This window comes from Pseudomassariella vexata (genome assembly GCF_002105095.1).
Source record: "Pseudomassariella vexata strain CBS 129021 chromosome Unknown BCR38scaffold_2, whole genome shotgun sequence".
In the NCBI taxonomy this organism is placed as follows: domain Eukaryota; kingdom Fungi; phylum Ascomycota; class Sordariomycetes; order Amphisphaeriales; family Pseudomassariaceae; genus Pseudomassariella; species Pseudomassariella vexata.
Genome location: NW_024467957.1, coordinates 1,270,682 through 1,295,063, shown reverse-complemented (window position 1 = coordinate 1,295,063; position 24,382 = coordinate 1,270,682). Strand labels below are relative to the sequence as shown.

The 24,382-nt window shown below is 51.3% G+C and overlaps 3 protein-coding genes across 3 annotated transcripts; all 3 read left to right on the top strand.

Moving 5' to 3' along the window:
• Positions 1-845: 845 nt before the first annotated feature.
• On the top strand, positions 846-4,797 carry BCR38DRAFT_420262 (uncharacterized protein). The gene is made up of 7 exons (XM_040859373.1): positions 846-1,212; positions 1,274-1,381; positions 1,448-1,755; positions 1,821-1,850; positions 1,901-3,173; positions 3,231-3,788; positions 3,850-4,797. Exons 1-7 carry the CDS (start codon positions 1,132-1,134, stop codon positions 4,369-4,371), a joined length of 2,880 nt encoding a protein of 959 aa, XP_040719804.1. The 5' UTR covers positions 846-1,131; the 3' UTR covers positions 4,372-4,797.
• Positions 4,798-8,866: 4,069 nt separating this feature from the next.
• Positions 8,867-9,755, top strand: BCR38DRAFT_405522 (uncharacterized protein; the record flags this gene model as incomplete). Its single annotated transcript, XM_040857966.1, has 3 exons — positions 8,867-8,912; positions 8,972-9,069; positions 9,228-9,755. 3 exons carry the CDS (start codon positions 8,867-8,869, stop codon positions 9,753-9,755), a joined length of 672 nt encoding a protein of 223 aa, XP_040719803.1.
• A 9,309-nt stretch (positions 9,756-19,064) lies between these two features.
• BCR38DRAFT_454766 (homeobox domain-containing protein) lies at positions 19,065-20,491 on the top strand (the record flags this gene model as incomplete). The annotated part of the gene is made up of 3 exons (XM_040861730.1): positions 19,065-19,193; positions 19,244-20,075; positions 20,220-20,491. 3 exons carry the CDS (start codon positions 19,065-19,067, stop codon positions 20,489-20,491), a joined length of 1,233 nt encoding a protein of 410 aa, XP_040719802.1.
• Between the last annotated feature and the right edge of the window lie 3,891 nt (positions 20,492-24,382).

Here is a 24,382-nt window from a genome sequence, read left to right as displayed (position 1 = left end):
AGGAATTGAGGGAACAGCTGTTTCTATCGTACAGTAGTGAGATGAGTGGTATGTCAGTCCTCAAACCCTTGTTCTTGCTAGATTCACATCATGTACTCAAACATCCAGTCCAGGAGGTCCAATGCTAGAGAGGAATGAGCCTAGATACGAACTTAGGTGACTTTTGGTAGAGATACGCGGACGTATAATGAACCCCTGCAATAGAAAGGCAGATGGGTTCTTCAGACCTGGGTGACCTTCAAGGGCTTTACCTATATAATATACATATCTGGTACTTAAGAATCGACCTCCGACTCCAACAGGCAGGCTGTGCCTATTTTTATGCTTGTGAGTTACGGATATTGAGACATGATTCTTGATTACGACTTTGACAAATTTTCAAGAATCGTGTTGACCATTTGATCATTATGTTTTCCGGTGGTGGTTGGGGATACCACAGCCGCTTGTGAGATGACAACTGAACGAAATGATGCGGCATGGTTGGTTTTGTGGCGGTTATGCACTGACGTTAGCTACTACCCCGACTCACTAACCTTAGTTACGAACGCCAATCGTAGCTATAATAAACATCTGGACGCCAGCTGTGTAGACTTCACAATCCCAAACCCGGGTATACTTGATGCAGGATGAGTTGGTTCCAATTTATATTTTGCCAAGCAATGCCGACGTACCATGTGCAGCTCAACCAGTCAAGGGATGAAGAGATATCGGACTTCAGACAAAAAGTCAAATGGACCGTGCCTGCCTGCTCTGGCTGAACCCCGCTCTTCCTCCCCTCGTTGCACTTGCTCCAATTGTTGACCGAGGGAGTCTGTCAATTAGCCGCTAGCCCAGCTGGGTACCGAATTCCAAGTCTGCCTTGCCTGCGTGCGACAAGTCAGCTCGACGAAGGCTCGTCTAGGCTCAAGGTATTGATATCCATGTCAGTGTGACGCAGCTGCGCTGTTCCTCTTCTCTGCGACTCTGCAATTCTTTACCTCTATTCGAAACTCCTCTTCAAACTGTTCAAGGTCTGCCCGACAACGAGGCGCTGCGATATGATGTGATACCTTGGTTCCGATAAGCCCTTCGTGGAGTTGCATCTTCTATACCCATATTCCATAGACCTACCTGCCTGGAGAGGTGACAGCTATGGGCGATAACCAGCCCTACGTAACATTGAGGTCGAGGCGACCCGCCGACGGTATCAGTTTAAGCAGTGGGGATTCTACTGTACGTTGACACAATGGACAAGCAAACGGCTCGGACTCGGTTCAGCCTAACGTCTGGTTAGTACGGCTCCAGCGCGGGAGACGACAAGACAGCGGCCGCGACGCATGACATTAGTCGCGTCAACTACCATGTTAAGCACTTGTCCGACTTTGCGAAATCGCTCGAAGATGTGTGTACACAGTGAACCCCGCTGAAGCGCAGAAAAAGAGAGCAGAGAAACTAACGCCGCTCGTAGTCTGCCGCGCGGGCGTTTCCCAACCATGGCCGATCGCAGCGATATAAGAAGGTCCAAACGCTCTTGCTTCACTGGAACTGCGACGACTTGTTTGTGCTCCCGGAACTTGAGGACCTTGAACAGTGCCTCCGAGATGACTACAGCTTCGAGACGGAGAAATTCCCCATCCCTTCGGACAACCCCCATTTGGAGCTGATGATGAGGGTGGGAGCCATGATCAAGGAACACGAATCGAGTGATACTCTTTTTATCATCTACTATGGAGGCCATGCGAGGATAGACGAGTCGAGGCAGAGCACGTGGTGCGCGTAAGTGAAGAGCAGCACAATCGGGACTGGTGGCTACTATTTTAAAATCTAACTTTGACATTTAGAACCCGTAGTTCTGAGTCTCCGTGGCTACAGTAAGTGTTTTGTTCACGCAAGCAACTTACCATATTGACGGTTGTTCCAGGTGGTCTGCCATCCAAACACTGCTGGAACGCTCGCTTTCTGACGTTCTGATTCTCCTGGATTGCTGTGCCGGTGCTGCGAGTGCCACTTTCCCCAATGGCAACAGCATTACAGAAACAATATCAGCAAGCAGCTGGGATGCGATAGCGCCCGACCCGGGACGGTACTCGTTCACCAACGCTGTCATCGAGGTTCTCCAGGAATGGAAAAACCGCACTTACTCGGCCGCCATGTTGCACGCAGAGATCCTAGCACGTCTGAAGCATCCGCGACCCATTGTGCGGCTTGGAAAACATTTCGAGACTCGATCCACGCCGGTGCACTTCATGATGACTTCTAATCACAGAGCTCCGAGTATCGAGATGGCACGAATCGTGTCTAGTGATAAGCGGCCGCCTTCACCGCCACAAGAACTTGAAAGTGAGCCTTTAGTTGCCACGGGACGATCTGTAGGGCCGCATAATGGTGTTGGGACCGAACCCAACGACGATGTGCCGCACGTGATGATATCTCTAGCCCTGGAAGATGATCAGAGACTTGATCTCAATGCCTGGGAAAACTGGCTTTCCGCTTTCCCGGCAATAGCGAAATACGTCAAAGTGCAAGGCGTGTTTAAAAGTCATTCGACTCTATTGCTTTTGTCGCTCCCCGTCATGGTTTGGGACTTGCTCCCAGACGACCTTGCCTGCAACTTTATCGCTTTTATAAGATCGAACAACATGGCCATGCAGGATGGCGGCGAACCCGAAGCCGCTCAGATTGATGTCCCCGCAATTTCAGAGGAAGAGTCCAGGGCCATTCACACACACAGGACTACGTTAACCTACGATCCGCGAGCCTTGCCTGGTGGCAGCGGCAAGAGGGGCCGCGCAACGTCAGATTACACGGGCAGCCATTTACCCCGAGCCGAGATGGCGTCGACTCGCAAGTATAAACCTTCCCCGAACAGCTCGACGTCCACGAGCCAAACAGAGACTACTCCGAGATGGGGAGGCTCTCCTATATTAGGGCAGCCTCAACGACACCCCACAGCCCCGGCATCGAATATCACTCGCACAGCTTCCAGCGATGGGATATCGAGACAGATGATACTCAACCAGGCTCGCAGCTTCAGAAGGACACTGGTTTCGAGCGACAATCTCCCTACACGTCCTAAGCTTGCGCCCCATGTTCAGTCTCGCTTAGAAGACTACTTCCAGGAGGCCCCAGACCCTACCGTAGCTGTGAAGGAGTTTCTGGCTTCCAACCTGGGTATTGAGACTACCGATATCGATGTGAGTAATCCATATCGGGTTATTGCCTTAGTAAAGAAACTAACATTCCATCCTCAGTTATGGTTCTACCACCGTCGAGAGCAGCAGGAGGTTGCCAACAGACTCCAGAGCCTTACAATTGACGACCATAGGCAGGAGCCGGCGAGGGAGGGACCACGGATGATCCTGCCAGGGCATCTCAATACACTGCTTGAGATCTTTCCCATAGGCCGAGTGTTACTGGTTGATCTCCGTTCCCAAGAAAATTACGAGAGGTCACACATTCATGGCTCAATCAACTTCCGAGCTCCTGCCACCTTTGTGCAACGCGCGTCCCTAGCGATGTTGGAGAAGGCGCTTGCCGACGAGGCTAGTCGGAAAGCCTTCAACCAGTGGTATACTAGTGAATGTGTTGTATTTTACGATAGGCACGTCGAGTTCGCCTGGGAGTGCCCTACGGCGGAAGCTCTATATCACAAGTTCAAGGGCAAGGGATGGAATAGGCACGGCTTCATCCTCAAGGGTCATTATCGCGAGTTTTCTGAGTCCTTTGATAGGTACATTGGAGGGCAAAGAATGAGCGAGAACGCCAAGAAATGTTTCGAGAGCCTCACAGAAAGGTCTCTAGAGAAGAAGGTACGTATCTCCCAGTACTACAAATGGTACCCACCAACTCGTTACGCTAATGTCCTTACAGACAGAGAATCAGGAACAGTACAAGGAGTGGCTCCGGTTGTTAGTGAACGAAGACAGAATTCCCACAGAGTTGGTGCCCGTAGCCAAGGCCGAGCGTATGGAAGCTATGGTGAGACACCAGAAAGAGCTTGAAGACGAATTCGAGCGGCGGATGCCGTCTCTGTACAGGAAGGTCCTCGATCTCAAACCGGACAACAGCAATTGGGACCGAAAGGTTACCCTGGTAGAACCCCTCTCTCGGGGCTTGACCAAGATGCACGAGGCTGGAAGGGCCGGCGGCGACTCCAAGTCTGGATACCCCGGGTACCATGACAAGCCACGCGGCAATCACCAGCTGCCGACTGAAGACTACGATCTGATGGATTCGGACGACGAGCAGCCCAGCAACGAGGCGGCGTTTCAAAAGTCTAGCATCAAGCTATCCGAGGATGCGGCCGGGGCTTCAAGTGGAAGTGGCGATCTGCCAAAAAAGGGACGGGGACCCCGGGGGTTGTTGCAGAAGGTGCTACGGAGCGGACGGTAGAAAACTTCTGTCGGGAAGGTTGATAGCGAGAGATGCTAGGATAGATAGCCTTTGGTTCCGTCAGGTCGACGTTTGAGAGAAGCACGGGGTCTAGAAGTATCCAAGCTGAAGTGAAAGGGAAGCTATCAAGGACCACCTAAGGCACTCGTTGCACATAGTTCGTTGAAAACACCTACCTTGTAGATTTGGAATGAGTTTCGGAGAGCAAACGGGGTTCATGGGGCGAGTGCCAGGCAGGGCAGGGTACTCATCATATTTATGACTTGGAAAGGATCTCCGATTGGCTCCCTGGCGTTTGACAGCTCGTACATAATAGATGACACATTCATGCGACGGCAGACCGAGAAGATCTTTCTAAGCCGTAAATGCGGGACTATATGCTAACTCGGCTCTGATCAGATCGATTAATATATTTAGGTTGGACAGGCTTATGTCATCCTTTTGGCCATACCACCCCTCCTTCCATTAAGATGACGACTTGGATCTTTACTAAGGATAACGTGTGCCCTGCAACTGACAAATTGCCAGCTAGAGGAAGAAAGTGTTGCGAATGTAACCATTCGCTTATGCCAGCACGGAGATGAATGCTGACAGGCACAGAACTGATTTCACTGATGGGGACTCATCTTGCTGTGACAATCACAAGGGACATCCAAACCATCACGCGAAACTTGACACTGAAGTCTGCCGGTAAATTTCTAACCGGACTAGTATCGGATTTTCCTTTCAGCCTGGTCTAAGTTGCGAGCAGGGTAAGTTAAGAAGTCGAATTAGGTTAGGTCATCTGAGTCAAGTGTTTGGGTGTGTGTATGTGTGTCTGTCTTTTTGTCTCTCTCCTTTTCATCTGATTAGTCTTACTTTGGTAAAAAGCCCCGACAGACAAGACAAGACAGACTTCGTCCGTACATCCATCACACATATGTCTCATTATCAAACTCAGTAGCCGAGTCAAAAACGTCAAAAACTGACTGACGTTACATTAGCGCCTGCCCGTCGCCTGTCATGTCAACTGTTGGCGGCTTTTTTTTTCCATCTGGAACCCGCACCACACGAGGTTTTAGGGATCGTTTTTCGTTTCTGCATATAAGTCGCATTATGCCATGTTAAAGTCAAGCTAAACTAATTGAGAGAAGTATCATGCGAAAAGTGCCGATGGGCCAATGTCTGGTTGTGAAGAAGTCTACTGACTCAAACTGAGACCTCGTTCCTGCCAGCCTTGCTTCGAGACACATAACGGATGGCCAGCATGGCCGGCACAGCGGCCATTGCATACGTCAGTTGTTAGAAGTAAGGGTATCTTGCATCCAAATACAATATTCACCATGCACTAACTCTGCAACATCTACCTGGGCCGACCCAACTCGACCGCTGAGTCGTTTTCGGGCATAGTGCTCGAGTCCTGCCACCATTGCTGCGTATTGTTGACAACCCATCTCTTGCTCCTAGTGTAGCCGCCGCAGCAACAGCAGCAGCAGCAACCCGTCTCTACAACAGGCCATCGTCCTGGTCATCCAAGTGTGTAGTACGTGTCCATTCATAGTCCACCCGTGCAGTTCATAATTCGGAGGCAAAGCTACCCTTTCGAGAATACACATAAATCATCAGTGTGGGCCCCGAGCGGCGGGCGCCAGAATCCATCATCCATAGTTCCTTGCACGCACTCAGACCTGTTTCCTAATAATGCCACGAAGTACTAAACCAAGAAAGTCTCGTCAATCACCCTGTGTCAACCGTATCCTTCCCCCCTTTTCCAGGGGTGCCCCCAGAAAGAGACAGGCAGACATATGACGGGAACGGTTCAAAGTTGAAAACAACCCGGGTCCCTCCCCTAGGGCCATCCGTTGAGGAGTTCTAAAGTTTGTGGTGAGCGGAGCCGATGCGCAACGGCGCCGATCATCAAGGCCATCTGATGGCCAAAAAAGGCCCTACGACCGAGCCGCCAAACTCTTAGTCTTTGTCTGGGCTGCCTCGTGTTAGGGAGGAATGGGAATTTACACAGTGGATATCTACTACAATTATAGATTGGCTGCCCGTGTCCCTGAGCTAGCCGCGAGATAAAGGTGATTAAAACGGGAACTGGTACACCCATGTGCTCCGTGCCAGGCTTTTTCCCCCGTTGCATCGTCGTTCGTGCAGGGCTTCTTCGCGTCGGAGCGGGCTGCTGGGACAAAATGCTAAGATGCGATTCGTCCAAGTGACTTCGTAACCTGGTTGGATGGGTTGAGAAATGTGACAAGCAGTCCAGGCCCCAGGGGTCCACCACGGGGGTTCAGGGGTTTCGATTCCCACTTCAGCCGGGGTGGGGCCACCCTACACGGCCGAGCCAGCATTTGCGGAATGTTGGAATTGAGTTCGCCAACTTTTCTCCTTCCTTTTTTTTTTTTTTTTTTTTTTTCGTTCCCTTTGGCTTTTGTTTGGAAACATATATCTCAGCAGCTCTCCATGACTTCAGTGACAGGCGCTGGGGCCGGGTAAAGGGGGTGGGGGGAGGGGGCGCCCTGCCCGCGATGTGACCATGATCCCGGGTTTCTTGTTCTCCCCAAACGCCTTGCCAGTCTGGGCTTGAATAAATAGCTGCGGCGCTTTGCTTCTTCTTCATTCTTCATATGCTTTTTGCTTCAACGTGTTATCAGGGGTTAATGACTGGAAGGAATATAGAGGCAGCAGCTGCTGCTGTTACGTGACCAATACGAAAACGAGGAAAACGAGGAAAACGAACTCCTCACCACGTATCCATCCCGTCAACGGGGTTTTCATGTTAAAAACGGCGGCAGCACCACTAGAACCGAGGCTCCCCGCCGAAAGCGACATTGGAATCGTCATCAGGCGGAGACACGTGCCGGGGACATTACCCCAAGCCTTTGGAAGGGCTGGCCGGAAGTTTCGGTAAACAGGGGACCAGCCACTGACCTGACCTTGGGGACCAACAGCAAGACGAGCTCGAGTGGAGGACCAAAAAAACAAGAGCCTCCTCAGCCGCCCCCTGTCGGCTGTCAAACTTGTCAGATTTCGGCCGGGCAGGCTCAAGGGTGGGGCACTGGCTCCTAAGGTTTCCGGCTATCGACAGGGCCGGTTGAGTTATAACTCATTAAGGCTTTGCCAACAGCGGCAGTTGCGGTTTTGCCCTACTACTTCGTATGAGCGTATTCAACAAAGGCATACTTGCAGTGCTTGGCATGCAACGTTGCCATGCGGTAGGTCATGTCGAAATCCCCAGACCCGCGGAGTGTCCTGCGGCATGCCTGATGAGTGATGAGTCGACAATGTTGTTTAGTAGTGATTCTAGGTACATATTCGGTGCAGAAACGCCAGGGATGGTACGAAAACAAACTTGTCAACAAGTCGGTCGAAACAATTGTGTCCAACCGAATGGAGCAAGCCCCATAACGAATAGACGACCTAGGATCCACAACTTATGGAAGCCCAGGGCCGTGAGAGGGGAGGGGTGTGAAGTGACGGGACCTTTGTCGCCTACGTAACTGATTCTGGAGAATCTTGCGCGGAAGCGAGATCTCGGAGATCAGATGGGATTCTCACGATCCACCCAAGCACTCGATTCATCGACATGATGGCATTCGCCGGCCATCACAGGCGTGTGTTGCATTGCCGCAATGTAGGCAGACCAAAGAGGCACTTGTTCATTTGGGAGCCTGCAGCTCACGAACCACTCATCGCCTTGGGATCACATCCGATGACAGCCTCAGATCTGAAAATGTGATAAATCTGTTCAACCAAGCCAATCTCTGAAGTGTCAGAATCGGATGGATGCCATGCATCAGAAAAGCAAGGTGCCTGCAGGGTTGTTTGGGATCCTGTCCGCCAAGATGGAACGAAATCGGTGGTGGACGATCGTTGAAAGAAGCAATGACAAGTGCAGACAGGCAGACAGAAACCTGCGTGTAAGCGGCTGGTGCGTTGTCACGTTTTCGATGTTTTGGCCGTCGCGAGAACCTTGCACACATACTTGTTGATCAGAATGCCTCTTCCTTTTCCTCGCTGCCGGTGACACAGCTTGGTCAGTGGTGTTTCCAACCTTCCGGATGTGTGCCATGTTCGGATGGACGAAAGCATCTGGTTGGTCGAAATCCGGCGTTCCATAAAGAATCGAGAAATCCAGTGCTTGACTGTAACGGAACACGACCTGCGCGGCTGGTACCCCAGGGCTGGTTGACGGCTGACACGGTCGTCGTACACACAGCTAGCGTCTTGTCGCCGTGGTAGAGATCTAGTTTACGACCTTACACATGACGGACGCATGCTTCTTGAAGCGGCGAACAACCGCCCTCCAGCCAGCATAATGCGTCTTGCCGGTTATGGATGAATAGCGGTGGGAAACGCCGTTCGCCAGTGACATCCAGATCTCTGGGATTCAGCTGGCGGTGGTGGAGGGTAGCACTGCATTGGCCAACGCAGCAGGCAGCCGAGGAATGCTTATCCCTCATATCCGTATTAAAGGTCCGTGGCGGCGGCGTTGCTGCCTCTTCATGATTCATTCATGGCCCAGAGGGTGCTAGATGTGCTAGATGTGCTAGGCATGCGAGGTGTGCTACATTTCCGGGCCGCGCTGCAAGATTGAAGATTGGCGATGTTGTGCCAACAGTTACGTCCTGGTCGTGTGCTTCAGCACCATTGGTCTATTATACCCAAACCGTATGCGCCGGCATATCGATCTCTGCAAAAGCTGCATCGCCGGTCAGGGTCAGCGAGCATCGTGTAGAGACGGCTGTGATATGACCACGCAGTGACGTGTAACCGTAACATCCTCAACTTTGCGCGTCGAACATCATTTTCCCTGGACGTCGTCCACTCAGCCGCCCCCCGCGCTCTTGCACTTCAACACGTCAAAATTACTTCAGGACTGGGGGCATTTGATGCTGTGCGGGTTGTACATTAGATGGCGGCGCGTCAACCGCCGCCAGTGGTGGGAGTGGGACCGCCCCTGCGTGGCATCGGTTATGATTCCCATCAGCCCCGTATCGAGCCAGAAATGCTCAAGTGCGCGGCTGCTAGGATGGCCGGCAGAAAGGGGCAAGATGCCGCACAATAGCGTCGTCCCTAGGGGACCACTGAAACCGGTGAAAGTTGCTGTTCAGGAGGCATCAAGAAGCTGTCGAGGCAATCCCAGCAGCCCGGTTGAAAGTAGTGCGATTCATGGCCCAAGAGCGCTAAACACCCTTGGGAATGTTGCTGCTACCGATTACTTTAGGTTAGCCGTTCGTGAGGTGCTGGGGGATCTGGCAGACGACGGCCCTGCGCAATTGTGGACCCGCGTTGTCAAGGTGTGGAGCAGGGAGAACAGAAGATGCCAGGCGGGGATGAATGAGGCAAGCTTGGTCATCATTGCCTGTTGCAGCAATTGTCGCGAGCGGCACATGTGGGATTGATGGAGTGCTCTTTCAGTAAATCGGTGGGCACAGCTGGGCAAGGTGGGCCTCTCCGATGGCAGCGATGGCAGCGGGTCGGGAACTTGGGACCAGGGGGTTTGATACCCTTGGTCATAACTGAGCTGGGGGCCGTCCAAGGGGGTCTATCGTTGACATTTGTTTGATTATCACGGCATTCTCTAGAACCTCATGACCATGCAATTGCGGCGCAGACAGGAGAGAAAGCAGGAAAAGCAAAAGCAAAAGAGTTCGGGTGGGGGAACTTGGCAAAGCTACTCGGAGATGACCAATGTGCAAGTGCAACATACACGAGGTGGTTGCATGCATACCTTAGTATGTACTGTTTCTGCCACTAGTCGATGTCATTCAAAATACCACTACGCACCGCGACTAGCCCTCGTCCCATTCAGATGGATAGTCACATGCACATCGTGGGTTCACAGTTGTACAAACACTCCTCATCCAGCCCCTTGTCAACAGGCAACAGGCGGAAAGATGTTGCCGTGCCACTTTTGAATTGATTGTATAACAGGACCAGCACGGAGCATAGGCCACGGTAGCTGTCCACCGGCGGATCTCCAATGGCCTTGGACAAGCTCGTGTTCGACAACCGCCGAATGTGCACGACATACACGATGGGTGGTGCTCGGAATGGCATGTTCATTAGCAGAAGGCCGCGTGCAAGGTCTTTTGGTCACGAATAGATGATTCGAGGTTCGGCCGTGGCTGCGTCAAATGGGTCCTGTTCCTGATGCATTTAAGCTTTCAGAGTTGCTTGTCAGATGAGACCGTTGAGGCGCATTATAAAACCACACTAGAATCTGCTTTAATGAGTCGTTGATTACATCCAGGCATGAAAAACTTCATCGAGATGCAGCCTGGAACACCACTAGAAGCATATAGCGCTCGTAGGAACAGACCGAAGGATACCACCGAGATTGTCATCTGTGCTGTACATAGCAGGTGTAAATGAAGCCTTTGGGGGCTAGGAGATTTGAAGGCCAGGTACATTGCATGCTGTAGCAGGACCTGAAACACACGGTGCATACTCGCGCACGGTCCAGCACTATAGTAAAATCGTCCGCAAAAGTCTGGCGCACACTTGCCCCACTTTGGAGTCGCCGAACAATCAACACCATAGTTACTAACTCAATTACGCACCCGTTTCTCACTATTCGATCCATGTTGATGCCCTACTTCTCCTTAGCAAAATATACCAACTATACGCGATATAGCTTACGCACGTGAGTAGGTACCGAGTTAATTAGCCTATTCATAATAGCTTACAGTATTAATACGTAACCCTAGGGGGAGTTACTCTAGAGCTATAGATAAGATGAGAATAATATTCTCTTAAAATCAACATTCTAATTATTATGGAGATAGCTAGCTGATTCTTATCTACGTAGTTAACTATTCCTTGTATTAACGTACTTATAGAGGATTTATTAGACCTAACTATCGTTAGAATTAGTAGTATCTTATACTATGTACCCATCGCCAAAGATACCTTCGCAGTATACATATTGTTAGTCTTTACATCGCGTCGCGAATCGCGAGACCACGCTGTACTATTACTCGTACTTGTCTTAGTTAGCTATACTTTCCTACTCCTCTGAAAAGTAGTAATACGTAGTACGTGAACATATAGCTTTCGAGATCAGTTATATTTACTACAGCGACTTCTAGTACCTAAGGTTATATTAACTACAAGCGGTCTTAATGACATCGCGGTAAAGTATATGACCGACTTGCTCGCGGACCTCTTTAAGACCGCTGCCTACCTAATTCTAGGGTTTTTCCCTCGCTATTCTGGTCATGTACCGGGCCTGTCGCATGGTTAGGGCCTTGGGGCGACCGCTACGGTGTTGTCAGGCGGACCATCGAGTGTGTTGCACGCACTTGGTATTGCGTGTAACCACTCACGGCGAGCATCGAATCAGCTAGCAACCCCCCACATACACTTAAGCCGCCTGCACGTTAGGTTGCCATGGTGGCACGTACTGGCGTATAGCACCACTGGCCTCTCTGATGACTGGCAATTAAAACACACGTAAGAACCTTTCCGGGAGGGTCTTCCTTGGCTGCTGATGGTCGATTGCGATGTTGGGGTGTGCAGGTGGGAAATTGAGTTGGATGCGAGTGCGCCACGAAGTGTGTGCCAGACTTTTTGACAGTGATTTTAGCTGGCTTGGAGCATTCTCGAACGTCTAACCGCATTGACCACCTTTTTGCATGCACCCCCATTTTGCAGGGTCTAACTGAATCGACCTAAATACTTCGTCCATATTATTTATATACAGAACATACTTAATTTAAGTGTCCGAAGACTTAGATATATTCTTTCGAGCCCTCTTTTTAGGAGGGACTCTTCCTTCGAGAAAAGTATCAATTTCTAACTGCTTATCGGGTAAAATAGGCCGTATTCGCTTATTTCGCTTGTCCTGGGCTGTTCGGATCGCTGATAAGTTAACGAATACTTTATTCGGGTCTGGCTCGACGGGCTGGCGTATATCTGGAGCGTATTTATCGAGTCCTTTATATAGTTGCTCGTTTTCGATACGTAATTTGGCATTCTCGGCGGCCTGGAGTGTAAGGGCCTTGCCCGCCTTGCCTACTAGGGTACGAATCTTACGAGATACCCCGCCCTCGGCTTTCTCTATCGACTGTAGTTGGCTAGATAGTTGCTGCACTTTCTGAGGAGTAAAAGCAACTAAAGGTGGTGATATATGAGGCGGAGGATCTGGTGTATGAGGCTCCGGAGGATCACAAGATACGTCGACTAGTCCTTCGGAGCCTAGGGGCCATATACCAGTCTTCCGCCAGCCAGATTTAATATTTTCCGTAGTAAAGGCTCTCTCCGAGGCACGTAGATATGCTTATAGCATACGTTGCTTGTAAATTGGGGCCGTAGCCTTGTAGGAAGCGTAAGCCCTGAGCTCTTGGCGGTAGTAGGTCTTCAAAGGTGAGAACGGCCCGACATCGCACGGCTGGAGATCATCACTGCAGTGTGAGGTTAAATACAGCACGGCGACTCTATTCGAGTAGGCTTTCCACATAAATTCGGCATGAATATGTGTCTGGTGGCCGTCGAGGATAAGGAGTCGCCATTCGGTACCCCTAGGCTTCATCTCGGGGAGAAAAACCTGATCTAACCACCTATTTGCGATAACTTTATTACTCCAGCCCTTACTCGTCGCGGTGTATTCCCACTCAGGGATATCTTGGTCTGGGAACCACTGTGCTTGGACTCTCTTGCCGGAAAATACGCAGACAGGTGTACCCCGTTGGGTATGCGAAATGTACTCTAACCAGGAGCACCACGACGAAGCGTCCGACTTTGATACGCGTACCCAGCGTGAATTAGACGTCCCAATAACCGTACCATGCCCAGATTCCCCTCTTGGACACCTGTCGCATCCATATTATACTCGTTGTCGGGTTTGATACGATACTTCGTACGTAAGCGTTCAAGGAGGGTGTAGAAGTCTCGGATCTTGTTCGAATCGGACGCTCTAACTCGGCTAGCATCTACGACGCGCCCAATTTTGGTACGTATCTGTGGATGGCGGCTAACGAAGTGATCCACCCAGTGTTGGCCGAGTGTATTGTTATCTCCTTGAGCAAGGAGGATTTCGGCAGCGAAGTCGGCCACATAACGCTTGCTAGGAGCCCGTCCACACACTTCTTCGTGTAGGATCCAGTTCACGATAACCTCCTCTTGCTCTGGAGTCAACTTTTGTTGCCTGGAGGCCGCGTCGCGATGCGAATTACCGTGACGAATACGGTAGGACAGTGTAGTCCCCTTGATACCGTACCGATGAGCTGCTACGGCCTGGGAAGAGCCCTGACGGACAAGCTATTTAGCGCGTTCGATTCGCTGCTCAAAATCGTCCAGACTATTCTCCACTGGATTAGCCATTTTGTACGTAGATAGGGAGAAATTGCGAGGTAAATTGAGAGACGTCGTGTTGTTGAGGCGTAGAAATTCCCTGCAAAATGAGGGTGCATGCAAAAAGGTGGTCAATGCGGTTTGAATGTTGTTCCTCTCAGCATCCACGAGCGCAGAGTCGATCATCTCAATTCCCGCCGCTACTAATCATCTTCTAGTCTACCACCATCTTACATCTAGGGAGATGATACGAGATGGCCTGTGGTTATTATTTTTGTTTATATTGCTTTTTGTTCACGCTTGCCATGTGGCTAAAGCCACGTGAAACGACCTTTCGCTCTTTGGGAAAGACGTGCGTTGAATGAGGACGCCACGGCGAACGAACGTAATACAACTACCAAGTAGACATACCCGACAACCAGGTTAGGTCCGCGTACATGGAACCTTCGCTGCAGCTCTGCCGACGTGATGTGCATAGGGATTGGACGGTTCCCATGCCCAGAACATGTGTGTGCGCACGGGAGAGATCTGCCAAAAGAACCCCACTCTTCGGTCTCTGACTGCCACTCTTTCCCAGGGGCTGGGCGCGGGACGGGAAATCCAGCAACCAACCGGAAAGATTATTTTCAGATGTGCTCTACTGGCACGCTGCGGGAAATCGATACGCATCTGTCAATTGGCCCGCATGCGAGGCCATTATCAATCTGTGTAAGGATGGCCTGGTTGGTGGTTGCACATTACAGAGTGACGGAAACGAGTTCGCCTTGGGTCCGTCCAGCCCACGGGTACACTGGTACACACTACGGCCTCATCTCCAAGTTGACTTTCCTTGGTCAGTTTCAGTCCTGGCATCTTATTTTGACAAGCCGATAATCATGTCAATTTGATCTGCCGAGCAAGGGTTATTACATGTCCATGACTTGGTGATAAGCCTAGCCCTAGCATCTGATGTGTTAACATTTGACTCTGAAATCATCCGTAGCGTTTTGCGCCCAAAGACACTCTAGAAGGAAAAAAGAAGGCGATAAACAGGTTTGGGTCTCGAAGTCTAGTTATCTAGCACTCGCTTCAACCAAGATGACCGAATTTGCACCAGCCCAAGCTGCGGTTTCATCTCGGCTGTTGCGGCCCCACCGTCATTCCATTCCATACACGAGGGGCTGTCAGATCGGATCCTGGTCTTGTTCCTGGCTGTTCTTGGCCTAATCGAACCCGGGACGGCGCCGGCTTTCGAGCAACGACACCAAGCAAGCTAAGCCCATTCCTCTGAGCATGACAGCGGCTCAGGCAGAACCGGCCTTAATTGGTGCAACTTGGACAAGCTAGCCACAGACAAAGTTGCATTGTCGATCGCATCTAGTTACCTATCGAGCTCCCTACTAAACAACTCTGGCTTAGCTTGTAAAATGAAGAGGGGGTTTGAAGATACAATTGCGGCCCCTTTCAACTGCATGTGGGACGAGCAGGCCAAATGTTTACGGTTGGAGGGCATTATTCACTTGGTGGATGGGTTAGTCTACCTGTACGAATCGTAGTTTCGGCCGGAGGCTTATGCCCTTAACGGACATTCTACACGGTTAGGGCAATACAGGTAGTTACAGGGGCCGCTACTGTACCTGTAGGCCAGGCCATGGGCCATGCTACCATGTCCAGTTCAAGATTGGGTCCAATGCCTGTGCTTCATATTTCACCCCGTGTCTGGAGGCGCGGCGACAGGAGAAGGCTGGATGACAGATGCAGAGAGATGATGAACAGCCAATCGCAACGGGATAAACACTCTTCGATATGCTTTCGATATGCTGGGCGGGCTCTGACAAAAAGAGATGAGAAAAGATTGCCATCCATCCATGCTGCACCTCAGACGATCCAGACGTTGGCAAGCCCAATCGCAACAAAGCTCTGAAGGCTCCAAACTCGGAGTGACAGCAGCAGACACCAGGGAATGACTCGAGCTGTCAGGGGTATTGTAAACATGTCAAGTGACAGCTTCAGCCAATCGCACAGCTTGAGAGGTGTCGTTTCGAGGACAATTGTTCCAGTTGGACGAATAGCAGGGGTTCCACCCATGCACTTCACCACACAACCCTATGGCCCGGCAGGCAGTTGAATAATCATTATTGAGCAATAGACAACGGCACACGGATTTGGGATCGTCACCCGATGACCCACCACGGCGGAGATGGGATACCCACAGCGAAAAGAGACAGGCCAGACCCTGGAATCGGCGAAAAGATGACAGCAAATTCACCCTGCCCGCCCAGAAATGGAGAAACTCTGGGCTAGCTGGCGACGACCCGTGCAGAAAATAGCGATGCGCCACGGTGCGGAATTGCTGTCCGCTGTCCGCTGTCCGCAACTAAAACCCATGACTCGATAACGATTCGGCCGAGCAGGAATCCCGAAAGCTAGCAGAGTCAGGACCCGACGAATCTGACATGAAGGTCTTGCTCGCTTCATCGGTGATTGTCATCGCTTGCTCATTATTCCCAGAGATGGATTGGTGCGGGTGGCCTGAAATGCCACCCGGCCGTGATCTTAAGAGTTTGAAGTTGATAGCTGGTGTGCAAGGTAGTACGTTGTGTCCATAGGGGCCATCGACATGCACTAATCGGGAAGTTCCTTATGTACAGCCGTATTCGCACAGAGGTCAATGACACCTCCCGACGTGCTGGAGCTTTCAAACAAACAATTCTCCGACGGCACTGACGGTGGAATCTGGCCTTGGAATTGAAACCCCTCCACGCCCATTGAATGTTGACAGATAGGAGAGAGTACCGGGTAGGGGTAGGGCAGGGAATTATCAGTTGGAGGTCAACACGCAATCTTTACGTCGTGTTTTTTGTTTTTGGCTGGGTCATGCCTGCTCTGCTTACGACGGACCTTGGAACTGTTGGTTGTACGTCTGCAAGTTGTGGTGGTTTAATGTTCAAGTGGCAGAGCGCCGCTCTGGAGCCGGCAGTCATCATCAAAAACATCGTTCCATACTTGTCGAACCGAAGCAAGCGTGCCGCGATGTGGCTTCTTTGTCTTCTATCCGACTGCAAGTATGCAACCACTTGAGTCGAATTGCTCGCCCTGGGAACGCCGCCAATTCCATGGGTGTCAATGGCGGGTGCTATAAAACCACTTTAAATTTGGCGCACGGTGACAGTAACCAGGTACCTTCCCTCAAAGGCGCAACCTCCGATTTTCTGATTTCTTTGAACTTTGCTGAACACACATATGCCAACTTTGATGAAGTATTTTCATGACGACAGGACAATCTTATTTCTTCTGCAACGAGACAAGCCAAAGCTATTTCATACCGCCCCACTATGATTGGACGTCGTGACAGAAAAAGGGAAAACAAAATTCTGGGGATGAGACAGGATATTCATTGACACATGGCTTAGCCGCAACGGCGCTACTTCGTCCTCTTTTTTATTTATTGTGTGTGCAGGCCAATTTCAACTTTTTCTGGGGCGGCGCGAGCATCTTGTTTTTGTGCTCCGGTGCATCAGACAAGACATAACGTCTTTGGGAGGGGGCAACCAACAACGCCTTTGTTCCGAGGAACGGCAACCTTTCGGCGGTGCCAACTCGTCGGAGCCAGAGGTACCACATCATTTTTGATGGCGTGCCCATGACGCCCATTGCCGAAATGCCATGGGGCAGAAACCTTCTCTTGGGTCGGCAGCGTGCATTCGTTTGGCTGGCGCTCCCTTCCTTGGGTCCTGCTCATCTGCATCCGTGTCGCCTTGCTTGATGAGGCAATCAGCATGCATCTGAGATAATGAAGGGCCTCTTTTGTGCTGGTATTGGGAGCAACACCCCACACCCCTCCCCCGGTCCACCTCCCATGCAATCTTCATCATTTTGTGCACCCCGGATGCGGCGTAAGTAATAAAGCCTCGAACCAAATATCCGCAGCTTGCCCCTGCAAAGGTACTTTGTCGAGTACCCTCCGAGATACCTACGTACCTTGCCACGAGGGGGAGTGATTCAAGATTACTAAATCCAACCAAACGCAACGCAACGCACAATAATTGTTGATGGACTGACCTGCACACCACCACCACCGACATATGCAATGGTACCGTGTGTAAGGTCGACCCTGGCAACTTCGTCCTTCCATCGGGCAATTTCATCTGGACCAAGAGCGAGAACCGCAGCGGTCCGGGGGTCTTCACCCCACCCCTGTTCGCAGACTCTCGTGACCCCCTCGTGTCACTTGTTCTTAAGCCCAGCGAGCCTGTCGTCAGACCCATAACCATGTCCATGCTCCGGTATCCAAGTACCACCACGAGCCTGGCAACAAGTCGCAAAGTCTCATCAGTCCGTTGTCCTAAAGAAACGCCACTAGCACCAGGGTCAAGTTGTCTGTGGGATGTGGGTACAGCACATGGTTGGGGTATCTCTCTCTATGGCTCTGGCATCGATGTCATCCTTGCTCATGCTTCGCATGCTCAGGCTTCTTATGGTTTAGTCCTTCTCCCGTCAAAACCGTCTCTCCACATGTTGGAAGGGGTTGTTCCAACTTCATCAGCATAGAAAAGCACTTAGCCTCCTGGTTGTTCAACACATTTACGTTGGTCTCGTCGTTCCTGTCCTGCCAATCCGTGCTCATTTTTTTCGGCCAGTATATCGGATCCATCGTCTGAGGCTTTCTTTGTGTCAGCTCCTCTTGGGACTAACTATCTCAAATTCCTCCTCGAGCGTTGGTTGTTTCTACCGTCGTCGAACTCTCCCCCATTGCCTCTTTGGGCATACCATCCGTGCGCCTGCTTGTTGATCCACCGTCGTCGAGGTTATCAAAGAGGTCACAGCACCAGATTCTACAAAAGAGCCACCGCAACCACACTCGGATTTGTTTGGTCATCATCACCATCACTTTGTCAATAGCACCTCGTTGCCAGATCCTTTACCCTTCAAGGACATCAACCCCAGGAAGAACTTCAGAGTCGCTGTCTGCACTTGGATATATCTTTCACCATCACCGTCGTCTGTAAACAAAAAGGGTCGGTTCCAAAATTGAGGAACATTTCTTATATCAATCGGATCTGAATCCGTTGAATCAAAGAAGCAGCAGCGGGACAGCAGGGAAAACCAGGTCCGTTGGAACTCGACGCGAGGTTCCGAAAACAGTCAACACCGGGCACGCTGGCTTTCTTAATTTAGAAAGCGACTTTGGCCTCCACTGCTCCCAACAGTTCCCTCCACTGCTTTGGGTCAAGGTTAGCATTTCTTTATGACCGCCGCAGCACATTTAATTGCGCGGCTCTTGGGAGCTGAGTTATTAACTTTCCTCCCAGGTGCCAACACTGAGCAAACCCCCCAAGGTCTGCGCACTTGTTATGGAATATCGTCCATCACGACTTGCCGAGACAAATCGTGTGGACAGATACACTCAGCTTCCCAGCAAGATGTCTACTCTCACTATGCCTGCTCCCCACCATGCACACCCTGGATTCCACCGCGAGTTCGCCTGGCAAGCAGCCCGTCCTTCAGACCCACTACACCGGCCACGCAATGAACCAGAAAAGATCGCCCTGCCGTCGATTCGACAGGTACTACACCCCGTACTTGCACAGGAAGCAACAGCTAATGGGTACTCTAGGCTTTTCCAGAGCTTCAGCTCCGAGTCCAACCTCAGGACGGTGGCTTGAGGACACCACCCTGCACAACCTCGCCCACTGCTGGGACCATGACACCACCAGAATACGTGCATTCACCAAATCAGAACAAAAGAAGGCGGCTTTCTTTCGACGATGACCGGGAGGGTGAGAGAGCCAGTCAAGTGCCCCGACTGTACGCCAGCCCCAGCCGAATGCCGACCCGACAGCAGTCACCGCCTTCAGCAGGCCCAAGCCGAGTCCACGAGCAATGGGGAGGATCGGCGAGATCCAGTCCGTACATGACGAGTGGCGCCCTTTCATCGATGGAAATTCGTGAGCGGCGCGAAGCACGCCCAACTCTTCCAAGCCTACCACATCTGATGGAACCCACGGCAGCTCCCACGCCGGCACCTATGCACCGCGTGCGAAGCCACTCTGGAGACGACTACATGCACGAGCACATGAGGCCGGGTATGGGTCACGGCAGCGGGCCTGGGATGGAAGCCCACGCTCCCGCATACAGGCAAGCTAGCTACGGATTTGGCTACCACCACCCGACACGAATGCAGTCTCTGTCTCTAGGCTCAATACATCCATTTGTTCGAACGCCATTTTCTTCGGCAGCGTATGGTCACCAGTTTCAAGACGCCTTCATGCGCATGAGCGAACTGGGCATGGGTATGAGCGGTGACAGCAAGCAGCGTAAGCGCCGCGGGAATCTGCCCAAGGAGACGACCGACAAGCTCCGCGCTTGGTTTGTGGCTCACCTGCATCACCCATATCCGACGGAAGACGAAAAACAGGAACTAATGAGGCAGACTGGCTTGCAGATGAGTAAGTTTACCCGCGCCGTTTCTTGCCCCTGAACCCTGGGTTTTGGCGTGCCCCAAAGTCAGAAGTTGGTGTCAGACACGAAGCCACCAAAAATAAACTTCTCGGTGGTTCCCAGGCTAACTCGATTTTTCTTTTTCCGTTTAGACCAGATCTCCAATTGGTTCATCAATGCCCGCCGCCGGCAACTGCCCACCATGATCAACAATGCCCGGGCCGAGTCCGATGCTATGACTGGGCGTGGCGACAGCGCCAAGGTCTTGCCGTCTACTGAAAGGCTTGACTACGAACAACATCACGACAATAAGAGGCGGGACAGCGTGCCCTTGAGCGACGGCGACGCTAGCCATTACGATGAGGTCGACATTGACGCCCTGAGTCGGCGCAGGGCCTCCAACATGAAGCGTGGCAGTATCTGACGACGATACGCCGCCGCAACATCATTACGTTAAACAGCAACAAACTTCCAATATCATGTATTACTAGGACATCTTTAGATTTGCGGAGCCAACATGTTTTTCCGTTTTATTAATCATCAGAGTCCATCATATCATCTTTGACCTACGAGGTTACGCTTGCAGCATTGTTACGGATTGGCAAACCGAATTCTCCATACTGGGAAATGGGAGCATTGTAGGGGGTTTTGGCTGGAAACGGGTTGGGAACAAGAAAGGGACTCGGAGAGGGATAAACACATCTATAGAACCAGGATTTTATCGAATCGCACCCGGGGCATGTACTTGAAAATGCGGGTTCGGAAAACCAGCAGGAAATTCTAAAGCGCCGGAATGGAAAAGTAGGAGAAAGATACAGAGAGACAGATGCACCAGTACTGGAGGCTTGGCCAGACCGGGAAAAGTACCAAATCAATACTCATCAAAATATTTACATACGAACAATACCAACTCCCGGGTATTGCTGACGATGCTATTACCAACATCTGCTGTGACACGCACATATTCGCGACACCTCTACTCGGTCCATAACACGGTTCCCCGTCAGTGTGTACTCGCCCGTGCCCTAGAATGGCCAGCCCATGCTAGCAGCCGTTTTGCGGCAGTTACATCTAAGCATCTCTACTACCACAATAGGGTCCTGGCGCAGTGCGTGTGGTCTGGCCTGGCCTGGCCTGGCTAGCCCTGTGCATTACTATCTTATCTATTCGTAGTTTCTGACTGAACACCAGCTACAACATGACAAGATTTAGACTTGTATGCAAACACAGTTTTGTTCCTGGCAACATAGTTAGGTGATCAGGTGGTCAGTTGGTCAGTCTTACGTCTATGTTTCCAAACAGACCAGGTCCGGTCTGATCCGGTCTGACGTCTCGCCTACACGCATCCCTGACAGGAGGCACAATATTATGCTGATGCCATCCCCGTCCCAAGAAAATCCTGACTGGGATAGTTGAGGAGGATCCATTACTCGGCTCTACGTACTACTGAGTGACTGAGTCTATGCACCACTACGCGAGAACAAAATCGAGGGACGCACGGCTTTGCCGACAGATGTATAGGGAGACGGCTAGCTGAGCACAAGCACGTGCACAAACGCACATTCAGTATGAGTAGTAACCCGCAACCATCACAAGCTGCATCCTCCCATTGGGAAGGGTGGGTAGGTATGTTGGTGGTGTGGGTTTCATCCAGATGGCTTGGCAACTGTGTATGTGTGTGTGTGTGTATGAGCACCGCACTTTGGGAATCAGACCTTTTAGCAAGAAACCCGAGAGATAGGGCAGGGGGCTGGGATCGTTCTTAGGGACCCTCTTGAGCAAAAAGAGTTTAGTCTACTGCCGTCTGTCGTCCCATCAGGCACATCAGACATGGAAGTATCGACTTGTTTATGCAACATTTGATCACCGACATGATATCGTGGGAAACTAAGGCGGTGTGACTGACTTCCGAGTGACAGCTTCGCCTGTGAAGCATGTGACATGATTCCGACTTGCGAATCAAAACTTAGCTCCACAATGGATTTGATGGAAGTTGATTTGTGACTGGTTGATAGAATGCTGCTGAAAGTTTCGTCCCAGTCAACATTTTCCTCGCCTTGTCCGGTCACGTTCGGGAGGATTGTAACCGAAAGCGGGGGGAGGAAAAAGGTGAAGGAAAAGAAATGTCGTCGTAAGATCTGGCAGTTTGAACTTACGTGAAGGTTGGGCTGATGATCATGTCATAGCCATGACTGCTACCGCGGGCTAAATACTTCGGTAGAGCCAGGCAGTGTGACACCTAGACCGGAACAGAATTCAATATCTCGGATCCTCGCGGATGATCCAGAACCCCGTGTAGGTCACTGCTGTATTCGTTAGCTGAGCCTCTTCCCTGTTTCTTGACTCGAAATACAGTGACGAGGACCAAGGAGGATCCGCTGGCTTGGTGTCATGAGGCTGTCAAAGCATATATGCTAGGATGGATGAGCTGGCAGGACAGGCAGGGTCTTGTCCATCATTTACAAACCTAGAGTCGCTCTCAAGGCTTCATACTGCGATCCCGAGCTGTTGTCTCAGCTGAAAATCCTGCATATGAGGACGGTTAAGCTTCGGGCTTGCGTATACCGGTACTCGATCCCTTTGGATGGCAGCCTATGCCTTGATGGTCAAACCCCTGGTTCGGGGCCTGATTGATAAAACTCACATAGTAGGCAAACATTAAAAATGCCCAGGGTCGAGCTCAACTTACGACTTTCCCCGGCAGGTGTCGGGGAAGGACCCTTCGTCTAGTCTTAGAAGATGTGATTCATCTGCAATGGTTTGGTCTGTGGGAGAGCACGGGATAGGCGACAAACAACAAGGCGTCGGGTCAAATCGTTAAGGAAACGAAACAAACCCAGCCTTCGGAATAATCTCAATGTGCTCTGACAGCTCTATTCATCCTGGGCGATCGACGTACACCAGCCTGTGCGCATGTGCTTTGAGATTAATCCAACAGCTCGGGCACTGCCCGGGATTCTCGAAGAACCTTGGGAAGCAAAGACCTTCATCTTCGAGAAGACTATCGCAGATTTCCAAGCATTCCTGGCCTGGTCTGTTGAGTGTATCATTGATCGCTGTCGGTTATCAAGGCGCTGTACGTCCCTGGCTCCGGAAAATTTGTGATACTGTTATGTCGGCGACCTCGACTGACCCTGTTATCAAAGACTCAAGTGATCCGCTGTTACCGCTGGGGCCGCACACCTACTTCTCATCCAGTCTATATTCCGCCATTGGATATAATGTCTACCATCGCATGCTGCATAGATTGGTACCATGTTATTCCCAGAAGGCCGGGCGTCGGACTGCCGTCCTCACCGTAACGGTGGCGCGTGGATCTAGGAAAAGACGGATCTGTTTCAGGGTATCGTATGAATAATAGGAACGCTGTCAGAAGCTGCACAGGAACTACGGCCAACTCTAGCGCGGCCTGGCGCCGTTTGACTTCAACGGATAGATGGCGATCCTGCTTGGCTCATACGAGACTTCTATGATGAAGTCTGGCTCTTGACTAGCCTAGTGCTCCGAATCCGCGCCATCATCATAGGCGGGCTTTGACATGACTGCGTTTCCTTAGCCACCGGTTTGGCGCCGATTCGTGACATGACACCAAGCATCCACGTTTTTGGTTCCAACAACCTTAAACTCCCGCACCGCTTGAGCATGGTATCGGCGACCACTCGGTGATTTTGGCATTAGCTTTTCGCCGGATCTCAATCCACTGCGGGCTTGACAGCAGCCACGACAACATTACTCTTGCATCTAGACTGCGGCTTGCCCCTCTCGTAGAGTATCAGCGGTTGCCGTTCTTGGCCTAGCCGGATCTGCACCTGTCATGCCCGTCACCTAAAACTCCGAACCAATTGTGGAGGACAGATCACTAGTCGATATCCCACGGCAGGAGGTTCCTCATAAAACTTGGCATTAGCAGCTAGACTGAAAACAGCAGGAGGGAGCCGACGTGTTCTGCTCGACTATCGACATTTGGCAACACGTGCATGCAGACAAAAAAGGCATTGCAGGATCTTGACAAGTAGTACAGGACCATGCCGTCGTTTCGCGTATGGGCACAAGTAGCCAGGCAATCAATGCCTTGGGTCGGATGCGCACGACCATGGGGATTTGTTCTGCTGACCGCTACTAGCCACAAGCCTCGTACCGGACGCCTGGGCGCGGCTGGCCTACGACCTGCAGCCCCAGGCGTGCTTGCTTTTGTCTTTCAACGTCCTTGTGAGACTACGTAAAGTGCGGCATTGCGCTAAAATCCCAGTGGACCAGGCCGTACTTGCACTGACGTGGTGGCGTCCGGGGGTTGTCATGATAATTGCGGCTACTT